Source organism: Rhincodon typus, chromosome 23, assembly GCF_021869965.1.
Source record: "Rhincodon typus isolate 14 chromosome 23, sRhiTyp1.1, whole genome shotgun sequence".
NCBI classification, from domain to species: Eukaryota; Metazoa; Chordata; class Chondrichthyes; order Orectolobiformes; family Rhincodontidae; genus Rhincodon; species Rhincodon typus.
The window spans coordinates 16571749-16584475 of record NC_063354.1 but is presented as its reverse complement, the minus strand read 5'-3'; the positions used below and the strand labels follow the sequence as shown (position 1 = coordinate 16584475).

At 35.1% G+C, this 12727-nt stretch overlaps 1 protein-coding gene across 1 annotated transcript in view; it reads left to right on the top strand.

Moving 5' to 3' along the window:
* Nucleotides 1-5886: 5886 nt before the first annotated feature.
* The window catches only part of LOC109936832 (arylsulfatase G), a 66059-nt gene continuing 59218 nt past the window's right edge, over nucleotides 5887-12727 (top strand). The window contains exon 1 of the mRNA XM_048611104.1: nucleotides 5887-5924. Within this exon, the coding sequence (XP_048467061.1) occupies nucleotides 5887-5924 (38 nt within the window). The remainder of the gene's footprint in view (nucleotides 5925-12727) is intronic.

Genomic DNA, 12727 nt, shown 5'->3' with positions numbered 1-12727 from the left:
ATGAATTTAGTTACCGCATCATTGCGCTCTTCATCTAAGTCATTGATGTAAATTCCAAAATGTTGAGGCCCCTGGACTCCAATCATCACACATCTGCCAATCAATGAGAAATTTGTGCATACTTTGTTTCCTGCCAGCCAATCTTCTGTTCGTGTTAATGTGTTACCCCCACACTGAGCTTTCAGTTTTCTGCAATAAGATTTAATGTGACACTTCTTCAAAGGTTTTCTGGAAATCTAAGTAAAACACATTTACCTTTTATCCATAGCACATTATTCCTTCAATGAACTCTAATAAGTTGGTTAAACACAATTTCACATAGACAATACCATGCTAACTCTTCCCAATTACCTTCAGTTTTTCTAAGAATGCTATAATCTTTTCAATGATTGAGGTGTATCATGGAGAACCTGTGGAATCAAACTAACTGGCTAAGAGTTTCTTGTTTTCTGACTTACTGCTTTCTTGAATATTTGTTACTTTCCAGATTGATAAAACCTTTCCTGAACCTAGGGAATTTTGAAATATTAACACCAATTCATTAACATATCTATTTGATAGCAACCTTTTTTAAGGCCACAATGTGAAGTCTATCTGACCTGGTCAGCTCCAGCTACAGCTACAGCAGTTTGCTTACAACCACCTCCCTCACAATTATAATTTTGCTACTTTCAACTATACCTTCCATTTCCTGATTCACAACTATTACTGAAATGATTTCATATTCTTTACAGCAAAGAAGAATCTAGTAACTTCACCTACCATTTCCTTATCATCTACTAGAGGGCCAACACAATTTACTTAGTCTTTTCCTTTTCAAATATATTTTAAAATATGGTAGAAACACCTACTATTTTTGCATTTGTTGATTTCTTCCTCCTGACTAACATTTTAGTCATTCTCTGCTATTCTTTATATTATGATTAATCATCTCATTTATTATTCAACTTTGCACAGTTATATGCTTTTCCTGATTTTAGTTCACCTCAGATAGAGGGTTTTTCTGAAAACACCTCCTTAAATGTTTTCCACTGTCTCTGTATTGATCTATGCCTCAGCCTCGAGTGCCGATTCACAGCAGCTAGCTGAGATTTCAGTCTCAAACAGATGACCTTACTTGGGTTTAAAATACCAGTCATGGATCCCATCTTCTCACTTTCAAACAGAATGTAAAATTCATAAAGTGGCTGCTGCCACCTAGGAGTGTCTTATATCTGATGCAATTGATTAATGTTGTCACATTGCACAATACCAAGTCTAAGATGACCTGCTCCCTGGTCAGTTCCAAAGCATGCTGCTTTAAGAAACTCAACCATTGAATGAACTCCTATACAGGCTATTGCTGGCACTTGGTTTTTCCCAGTTTATATGTACATGAAAGTCACATATATTTGCCATTTCTTTAACCAAGCACAAAATATTTCTTGTATACTTGGTTCCCACATTGTGGTTACTGTAAAGAGGTTATTTTAGACCACTACTAGTGACTTATTTCCTCTGCTATTCCTCATCTTCACCTAACTTGATTTTATATCCGGACGTCTTGAACCACAGTCATCTCTAACTATTGCCTCAATGCCATCTTTGATTAACAATGCTACCCCTTGATCTTTTACCAAGTTTCCTATTTCACTTCATGCTGTACAGTGTAATATCGTTTTGACACTTTTTTCTGTCAATGGGTCCAAATATAAAAACCAAATTAATTTGTATCTCACTAAAAACAGCACAAAGGATATTTATTAATCATGCAAAAAACTAACGTACTTAAATGATTTGTCGACTTCAGAAAAACATTATGGGTTGCAAAAAAAAGGTTCCTGCAGCACGATTAGTATGCTTTTAATTCTTCCTATTAAGATCCTGCACTTCAGTAAAAATGAACGTTCAGACATTTCATATGGGAACAGAGTACATCTATAATAAATAATATTGCATAATTGAATATTACATGCTGGGCAAACAGATCAATTTTATGTTATTGCAAGAGTATTTGCCACAGTTTTGCTCATATTCTCTCTGGGAGGGCATGATGCTGATGTCTTTGCTTGTGAATACTTGGTAGGAGAATCTCATATTGATTGCACTTATTCTATTCAAAGATCATTGACACATTTTATAGGTTTTACAGCTGCAGATTGTCATAAAAATAATCCTTGAGAGCAGTGAATCACTTTTCAGTATGTGGAGGCTGAAGGAATATTATAGGCATATTCTTCCCAGTACAAAAAACCTTGGGATCTTATCACAGCTTGCAAACTCTTCCTTTTCTTTGCTCTCCTATGTGTGCTTGTCCAAGGAAGTCAACATTTCTCAACAGGCTTGGTAAACACTTTCTCTTAATGAGAGCTAGGTAGACCTCAAGATATAGGAGTAGAATTAGGCCATTCAGCCCATTGGGCTGATAGACAATTTAGCAAACTAGTCACTCAATTGACGAGTAGAGACTGAAACAAAAACAAATTGCTGGAAAACCTCAGCAGGTCTGGCAAAATCTGAGGAGAGAAATCAGAGTTAATGTTTTGGGTCGAGTGATGTTCCTCAGAACCCCCTAGCTCAAAAACCTTTTGTTTTCAGTTCACTGAAATCCTGGCTGAAGTTAGATGCATGAAATGGTTTCTCCCAGAGAAAGGGGCTAGTTCATAAAAATTAGGAAGTAGGTTACCTCAGTATAAGGTTTTCAGTTTGAAATTTCCAGGCCATAAGTCATAGAGAGAGTTATACAGCATGGAAACAGACCCTTTGGTCCAACTCATCCATGCCAACCAGGTATCGTAAACTGATCTAGTCTCACTTGCCAGCATTTGGCCCATATTGCTTTAAACGCTTCCCTATTCATGTACCCATCCAGATGCCTTTTAAATTTTATAATTGTACTGGCCTCCACTTCATCTGGCAGCTCATTCCATTCACACATCACCACCTGCATGAAAAAGTTGCCCCTTAGAACCCTTTTAAATCTTTCCCCTCTCACCTTAAACCTATGCCCTCTCATTTTGGATTCCCCTATCCTGGGAAAAAGATCTTGGCTGTTCACCCCATCCGTGTCCCTCATGATTTTATAAACCTCAGCCTCCGATGCTCCAGGGAAAAAAGCCCCAGCCTATTCAGCCTCTCCCTACAGCTCAAATACTCCAGCCCTGGCGACATCCTGGTAAATGTTCGTTGAACCCTTTCAAGTTTCACAACAGCCTTCCTAAAGTAGGGAGACCAGAATTGAACACGGTATTCTAAAAATAGCCTAACCAATGTCCTGTACAGCCACATGACATCCCAACTCCTATACTCGATGCACTGACCAATGAAGACAAACGTGCCACACATTTTCTTCATCACCTGTCTACCTGTAACTCCTCCTTCAAGGAAATATACACCTGCAGCCCTAGGTCTCTTTGTTCAACATTTCCCAGGGCCCTACCATTAAATGTAAAAGTCCTGCCCTGACACCCCTTTCCAAAATGCAACATCTTACATTTGTCTACATTGAACTCCATCTGCCACTCCTTGGCCCATTGGGATTCTAGCCAAACAAAGCCAAAGAGATTATTCGAAATTGAAAAAGTTTAAGCTCAGTTGTGTGACTACTCAACAAAGACACTATAAAACTCTTAAGCCTAAGAATTGAAAACAGTTAAGTCAAACCTATAGATGTGATACAGAAGGGAATTCTCTCTAGTGTTTGGGTACTTTAAAGGAATGCTGTTGGGACAGACGGGATGTTTGATGTTCACTGTTTCACAATCTTTAAAATTATATCCTCCTTTCTTTTGCATAAGAGACATTTTATTAAATCTACAGCATTGAGAGGTTATATTTGTGAAAGACCACTTGATAAATTTTCTTAAAAATCTGTCAAGTCAGATTTTTGTCAAAGATCTGAATTGACCAGTAACAACATCTGCTGGAATCATAACACTACTGAATAAATTCAACCTGTACTATACAACTGTTCCTAATTTACCAGTGCCAGATTTAGAAATTCAACATAATTTGGCTACATTTTTAAATGATGCCCTGCCAGATAACATCTCAAATTAGTTTATAAATTCATTCACCAAATATGCGCATCACTGCCATTGCCAGCAATAACTGTCCAGCCTTACTGCCCTTGATAAGGCAGTGGTAAGCCACTTCAACCATTGTAGTCAGTGTGAAAATTCTCAGTGCTGTTAGGTATCAAGTTTCTGAATGTTAATATGGAAACAAGGAAGGAATGGAAATATAGAATGTAGAATTTGATGGGAAATTGCCCGAGAAAATGGAAGATTGGTCAGTGTTCCAAAATGTCTGCTACTCGTCTTTCTATATAGTGGATGTTGCAGCTTTTGGGAGGTCACATAAAATGTTGGTACATTACTGAATTGTAGATGATAAAACACCACACAGTCATGTTTGACTTGATGGTGGAGTGAGTGAACATTTAAGATGATGGATGGGGTACGAATCAAGCAGACTGCTTCACCCAGGATGGTATCAAGCTGAGTGTTGTAGAATATTCCATCAGACTCTTACTTGTACCTTGTGGAAAATTAAAAGGCTTTGGTGAGTCAGGCATTGAGTGACCTGTGAAAAAGCTCTTGCCTGTGAGCCACTCTTGAAGCGACTTGTCACTGATACAATCAAGTTTATGATCAATGGTCGTGCCAAAATATTAATGCAGCGAATTTAACGATGGCAAAGCTGTTGGATGTCAAGTGGTATTCTGGATGTATGAGAAGTTAACTAAGGGCCTTAACTCCTAATTATCGTGACTCTCTTAGTTAGCAATCTACAAAAATTTCCAATTCATGTCAAAGGAAAAGTTCAATCAGAATTAGAACAGATGGTCTTGGTTCGAATGCAACGTTGTTTCCAGTGGAAACAATGATCAACCAATACATGAAGGATCCCCCCCCACCTTCTCCATGTTGACACATGCAGCCAATGTAATCTACCTAGATTTATGCAGTGAAATGCATCCAACATTCATCCATACAAAGTTACAAAAGACAATTAGAAGTTGTAAATGTGTTTAATACACGTCAGTAAATTTATACAAGGCATTATTGGCTGCAAAGACAAATGTTCTGCATTTATGTACAGAGCAATATACAAAAACAGTATAATAGGAACAGCATCACTATTAGTAACTAAAGCATTAAACCAAAACAAGAAGTTACTTTCAGCTTTCCAATCTGAATAATTTACTGCAATTTCTGAACAAAAGAAAATATACAACAAAGTGAAGGCAAATGATGTAAAGGATTCAGTCCATTTCCCCAAATTCATGAAGATACATTAAAAAACCCACAATTTTCCTACACAATTATACTATCTTTTTAAATGAACAGTTAAAAATGATACTTTTAGCTAAAGCACTATTTAACCAGTTTTGCTGCTTTGAAACCATGACTGTTGAATTAATTTGTGCTGAGCTGATTTTCCACAAATTCAATGCTGTTGCTCAAAATATTTTCAAGTAATGCCACTGAAATTAAGGGATAGACAAGGATTTAACTAGGTTAATGGAGTACATTGTACGTGGCTGTTAAAAAATGTGCATGCTTTTAAAAATTTAATAAATTTTAATTTAAAATTTATTTTAAATTTTATATACAAGCAGTATGACCATGTTGGCACACATCAAAATATACAGAAAGCCCATGAATTCTTCTTGCGGTATCTGTCAAGATGCACCACGGCTGATAGAACATTGCAACGTCAAGTGAAAAATATAGTGTAAATCACTTGATCTTAGTTATCATGTATCATACGTAAATCAAACTAACTTATAACAAATTTTAATTGAATACTGCATTAGTGACGTATTAGAGATACTAATGGATGACAATAAGAATTAGAAATAAAGAATACAAATATTTTCATAATTGAGGAAAATTGCCAAATATGGGAATGAAGAACATGAAAAAGATGGCTGTAGCCAAGTAAATGTTCTTTTAAAGGGCTAAAATAAAAAAATTCAGTTGAAACTTAGATTACCTCATCATTCCTGTTAATGTAGATGTTTGTTTTTATTCCTAGCTATTTTAAATGTTGTTACCTTAAAGTAAAATATTTAGAATCAAGTAGTTTTTGGGACCACAAAAAGGGGCATGACACTTTGCTTGTATATTGCCAAATCCAAACAATCTAAGACTAGAGGAGCTTCCCTTTTCACATCCTTCTGATGTAGCACCAAATCAGATATTAAAACGATCTAGACGTTTCATTCCCATTTCGTGTCAAGGTATTTGATCTCAGCTGGGGAACATTATAATTGCGTTAAAAGAAAGGAAAAATAAAATTTCCACGAAATTTACAATTGATGAATGTGTAACTGTAGGTGAAAATTGCATATCAGGTAATGACAAGAATGGGTTTTAGATGTGTGATGTGGTCATGGTTGATGAACCTATTCAAATTAACAGATGAAAACAGCCACTAAACAAAAAATGAGGCATCCAGCACTTAGAAGATCAAAACAAAATATGACGACTCTGGAAACTTGAAATAAAAACACAAATACTCAAAACACCGAGTCGGGCAGCAAACACAGACAGCACAGTGAAAGTTCAGCTTGATGACAACTTCTCAGAAGTTTCAAACAGAAGATCACTGACCTTAAAATATTAACTGTTCCTGTTTTCAAATATGCTGTTTGACCTGCTGGGTATTTGCAGTATCTTAATTTAAAAGAAACATAACCAGCTTGTGTCTGTAGAGGAGTTGAGGTTGGTGATTGGAAAAGCAAAGTCAAAGTCAGAGGGTAAACACCAAGCACTTTATGTATCATGATTTTTTTTGCAGTTTTTTTAATCTTTTAAATTCTTCTCACCAAGCTCAGTGCAGAAAAAAAAGATGAGAATGTTAATTAAATAGGTTAAGATTTCCCTGACCATTCCATTACCTATTGTGTGAATTTTACAAACGAAGTGATCACAACTCTGGAACCACATCTGCAAAAGGCGTCTAGTTTGGCCATGGTGCATCCACAGAATAGACTGCAAGACATTTATGCTTACACAAGAAGAACGATTAAGGCATGGTGCTGGAGGGCTACTGGCATCTGCAAAATAGTACCTCAGCAAAAGTCAAAACTCTCAGGAGAGAAATATCTGAAAAAAAGAGTGAAAAAAATCCTGCAGATGAACAGAATCCCATCCCACTGAACTGAAGAAAACAAGGCAAAAGTTGAGCAGTGCCCAAGTTTCCATAACTTCATAGCTCCAATTTATACACTAATTTGCAAACCAACATTTACAAGCATATTCATGTGCTGCCACTTGTAGATCAGAATTACACTCCAGAGAAAGATTATAATGTATGAACTCATACAATAATTGATTTGTTATATCAGGGTACGGTAAACAGATACTTTTATAGCTCAATATTCTGTTGTACTTCATATACACTAGGAGGGGAAAATTATTTTTGTGACAACGTGTACTTTTAGATACACCTGCTTTTATAATGCACAATAGGATTCTACATGCAGAGTTAGCAACCGATATCATTTTCTGTTCAGGTGTTGTGATTTATGAAATAAAACTTCCAAGTCGTCAGTTTGTTTTGTCCTTGCCAAGGTGCAACATTTCTATGTTAATATTTGTATTAATATAGCCCAAATGACCCAATACAGCATCTCTATAGATGAATTAAAATCTAAGATATAGCCCTTGACAAAAGTAACTTGAAAATAGAATTGTAATTTAACTATATTACAGTAGTCAGATACCACAATGTGTTCATTGTTTCATTCAATAAATTTTCACTGATAGAACCTGTGCTGTATAAATACAACATTGCTAAAGGGGTTATTATTAACCTATAGTATTTCTGAGGCATTTCATTACTGGCTGGTAGATATCAGTTTGTGTATACACAACTTCCCAACAGGTCCATTTGCTATTGCTAGCTTATTAAAATGGAAACATTACTTTGCAATACTTCGGAATATATTGGCACTGCATCACAAAAGATAGAAAATAAAAAGTTCAATTTTAAATAATGCAAAAAGAAAAAGGCATTACATTATATAGCAAGCAACTGTTCTCGTTAGTTGAACCCAGTCCTGGTATATAGGACAAAAACAAAATACTGCAGATGCTGGCAATCAGAAATAAAAGCAGAAGATGCTGGAAATAGTTGGCAGTCATACAGAACTTAAGGGCACTGACCTGCAACATTAACTGTTTCTTGCTCCACAGATAATATCTGGCCTGCCAAATATTTCCAGTATTTTGTTTTTATTTCTAGAAAACCATATCAACCTTCTGATAATAATTCTAATCATAATTCGATTTTGTTTAAGATTGCTGTGGTTTATATATACACATAGTAACATATTGGTATATTAAGATGAAAAAATAGTTTTCTAACCTCTTTCAACTTAAGTTTAGGAAAAGTGCATTTCATTAAACATTGCATGCAAACACAACAGGGATCCATACAAATAAGCCAAATAACAAAGAACACTCCCTGAAGTTCTTTTGATTTGTATAAAATGACAGTGAAACTAGTCCACATAGAAATGTGGAAATTAGGTTCAACAGTCTAGACAAGTCTAAATTTGGCAAAAAAATTAATGACATTCACTTGTTGACCATCAGTACCTGCGCAGAACCAGAACAGAGGTCTCAGAACAAGAAATAGAAATCAAATGGAAAAGCATTAGCATAAAGAAAACATTGCTAAAATACCAAAGAAAAAGACACTAGGAGAGGGTGACAGATGAGATGAGCAAAAGAACAGAAATAGAATTGAGATAGAAAGGGGAAAGAAAATAAACATACCAGAGTATGATGAAACTGAGAAAAAAAAGCATGTCAACAGACTAAAGAGAAATGGTCTGACCAGATGTGTGATGGCAAGGTACATGAAAGGCAAAGATGGTAAAATATTGTTTGAGGGATGTATAGCAAGAAAAAAGGACAGGATATACAAGTGAATTTATGATGATCCAATTTAAGGGGGTATAGAGACAAATTAAGTACCGAACATTATGACATCAGAGGAAAAGAATATTTTGAAATTGATGAGTACAAGTTGCATGAAGTGAATTAATAACAGAACACGTAAAAGCCCTTGGAGAAACAGAAACATAAGTGTTTACAGAATTTTTTGATCAAACATATGCCAAAAGATACATTCCAAGTGACTTGAGACCATCATTAAGTTACCCAATAAAACTAAAGTCATCTTGAAAGTCATAAAAGAAAATAGTAATAACAATTCAAAGGCAACCTATAGAAATGTTTGAAATATTCAAAGGGCTCAAAAGGATTGTTGTGACCAGAGGGGACTATGAAATGTTTAAATGTATAGCAAATTAAACAAGCTAAATACTCTTACTTTCAAAACAAGTGAAACATCTGCTACACAGTTTCATAAGAATGTGGAACTAAACATCTATTCTGCAAAGTGAGGATGCAGGAATGAATTCAGTGGCTTCACTGAAGAAAATGGTGGACTTGTGTGAAAAACAATAGACAATAAAAGATGCAAATTGGTATGCAAGTGGTGACTGGCCTTAATCCTCAATTTCTGGCAGACTGCTTGCAGAACAAACAAGCAAGCAAAATATGTTGGATGTGAAACTCAAAATTCCACCAGGAAGATTTTCCACTTCTGCATTAAATTACATGTCATTAGTTGAAGCACTTGTAGGTTTGCAGAGAGAAAAAAGGGGAAGAAATTTGAGTGTCATGATTCCATTTAATATATTAAGCAATTACTAACTGGCACCAGTTACTGCTATGATATTGGCTTTACCAGAACAACTTGTAGTAATTTGGATCACATTACAAAAACGAAGGAACTTTTTTGTCTAAAACTGAACTGCCACCCAAATGATTTGTGCAGAGTTGGAGGAATCTTTTGCTGTTCTCACATGGTTTAACACGACAGCATGATGCAGCAACGCAATGAAATGAACTGCACATGATACTAAACTGGCCCTTAGGAGATAAAACTTACTTTAGTATACAAATTATTAATTCTATTTAGAATGAAAATCTTTCACAAACTTACGACAAGTTCATCTTCAAATGTCTTGAATCAGTGAAGATCAGAAAAAAGTTAAAAAACATTAAGTACCTTGCTATACAATGTCTCTCAGAATGAACAAAATGATACTTGCTTACTGAGGACAGCAAATATTTTAACACTTAATTTATTGTTGCTGGCCTCAATAATGGATAGTACCAGCATGAGAAGTTGTTTTTCTGCAGTTAGCAGTCCTGAGCAGGCAATCTTAATGAAAGATGCAATAACTGAACACGGCATCCTACAGAAAGTAGGGAAACACCATGATAAATACAGCTGGGTTGGATCCCAACCCTTCAGTACCCCAATGTAAACTTGGAGCACTGGTGTAAGCGTACGCAAGGCCGTGAGAAGAGTATCCAGCTCAAGTGTAATGGCACTGCACTGTGTACTTTTTTTTCCAGGTTCACAAACAAAAAGTGGTCACTGGGAGTAAATCAGAGAAAATGATCCAATAGAAGCCTTCAAAAGGTGAAATAAGGAAAGTAGATTATGACAGATCATATGTAACACTAGATTCTTCAGAAAAGCTACAGCAAATTCATTATTTTAATACTTGTTATCTGTTCAATTTAAGGGCTGTTATATGTGGTTATTTTGTAATGTCTGAAGATCAGAGACAGATGAAACACTACTGTCTCCTTCTACATATCTGTAATAATTAGTGGATAATTAAGGCTCTTGTATTGTTGTCAGCAGGTTCAAGTCCAACCTGCCCGAGATGTCAACCAAACAGGTTGACTAAAAATAATTTAAAATTGCTGCACAGTAGGCACAGTAAATTTTAGCATGATATCATAAAATGCAGTTTGATAACCTCTCAGACTGTATGGTACAGTTACTCTAGTTTCAACCGCCTAAGACTTCACAGTACATTGTAATAAGGGCTATGGACTGTGCCGCAACAAAATACTTCAAAATAGGAAGTACAAAGATTTCCTCCAGGATCCAGACATTCTAAAACTATTCTCTTCACTGTAGACAGTCTCTTAGGGCACTAATTAGAATATATTGCATTTTTAACGAATAAAATGTTTAATAAAATTATGTAAATATCGAGTTACCTTTAAGTTGATCAAGGCTTGGAAGCAGTTGCAAAGTTCAACAAGACCAAGAATGAACTGTCTTTAGTTTGTGTATTGTCTTAACAAAAAGTTAACTTAATTCCAAAAAGATTTCTTCCCACCACCCCTCCCCACAAAAAATGGAACATTTAAGGAAGTTAATTTAAGCTCTGATGCCCACTAAAATCAAGTTTTCTCTTTGCTTCTCATCATACAGCTGACAACCATAATGGTTCAGCTAGCTCCGAATTCTGATACAAAAGCACACCTACTGCCCATGTTGGATTTCTGAATTAAAAATAAAAACATTCTGGAAATACAGAGCAGTTACTGTGGTGAGAAAAGTAGTGAAATATTTTGGATTGATGACTTTTCATCAGAAAGACTATCAATTTAAAATGTTGACTGCAGATGTGTGGAGTTCCTTTAATTTCCTGTTTTAACTTCATATTTTGAATTTCTATTTCAACTCAGTTATGGCTATTTTAACAAAGACACAATCTAGGTGGAACTGACTGCATAGATCTGTACCTGCCACAGTGACATGAATCAAATATTATGTATTATAAAGTCTGTAAAGATATCAATATTAAACATAGCATAAAGAACATTTTAACAAAATTTGTAAATTTATAAAATTCAGGTCTTTTAGTAATTCATTGCTACACAAGTATGGCAATTATTAATACTAACTTGTAAAAAGTATTAAAAAAAAGAGAACTTTTGCACTTTGCAATGTATGATAAATTTAATAAGGCTTCTGTTAGAAATTACTGACCAACAGAAAAGAGGTTTGCAGATAAATTAGTGAATTCTAAACCCTGAATTCAAATAGGACAAATTATAAAAGTTCACTGTTTAAAAAGCAAGTAAGTTTATCCATGATCTATACTGCAAATGAATGTATTTTGACATGTTACAATTGTTGGTTTATAAAGTGAAAACCAACATTTTCAAAAAAAATTATTCATAGATTGCATTACAAATTTAGGAATCATATCATTAATATTTTAAACAAACAGCAGGATTATTTCAGCCATAGAGTACTACCAACTGCTTCAATACCAAGAAAAATTCTTCAGCTATAAATTGTATTAAAAAAAGAGCTCCTAGGTTCATTTTTAAAATAGCCCTCATTCCTCAATATTATTTTAAGGGTGCTTGTACGGAGGTGTGATCCACAAGCTACACCAAGCTTTGTAAACCATGCTTTACTGATGTCTAGCTGAAGCCAATACCTTTCATTAAGTGGCCAATGAACACAAATAACATTTAGTAACTTTATAGTCATACTATATAATATTTCAGAATATTGGTTTACTTCTATAGGTTAGGATCTGACAGGTGATAAGGTATTGTACCTGTGCCATTCAATCAAAACAGTCTTTTACACTAGGCCCAGACTCCAAACAATTGAAGCAATTCTGTAAAATTTGGCATTTCTGTACAATTTTGATAAAATAGTATGTAAACATTGCAAATGTTACATAAATACCAAACAAGTTTGTAAAAACTCCATTTGGGGGTGGTTTCACATACTAAATCCAATATTAACAAGCCTAACTTGGGCAAATTGTGACTGCTTCACATTTCAATAGGTTACTTATGTACCACACTTTGACTAATGCACCTATCAATAG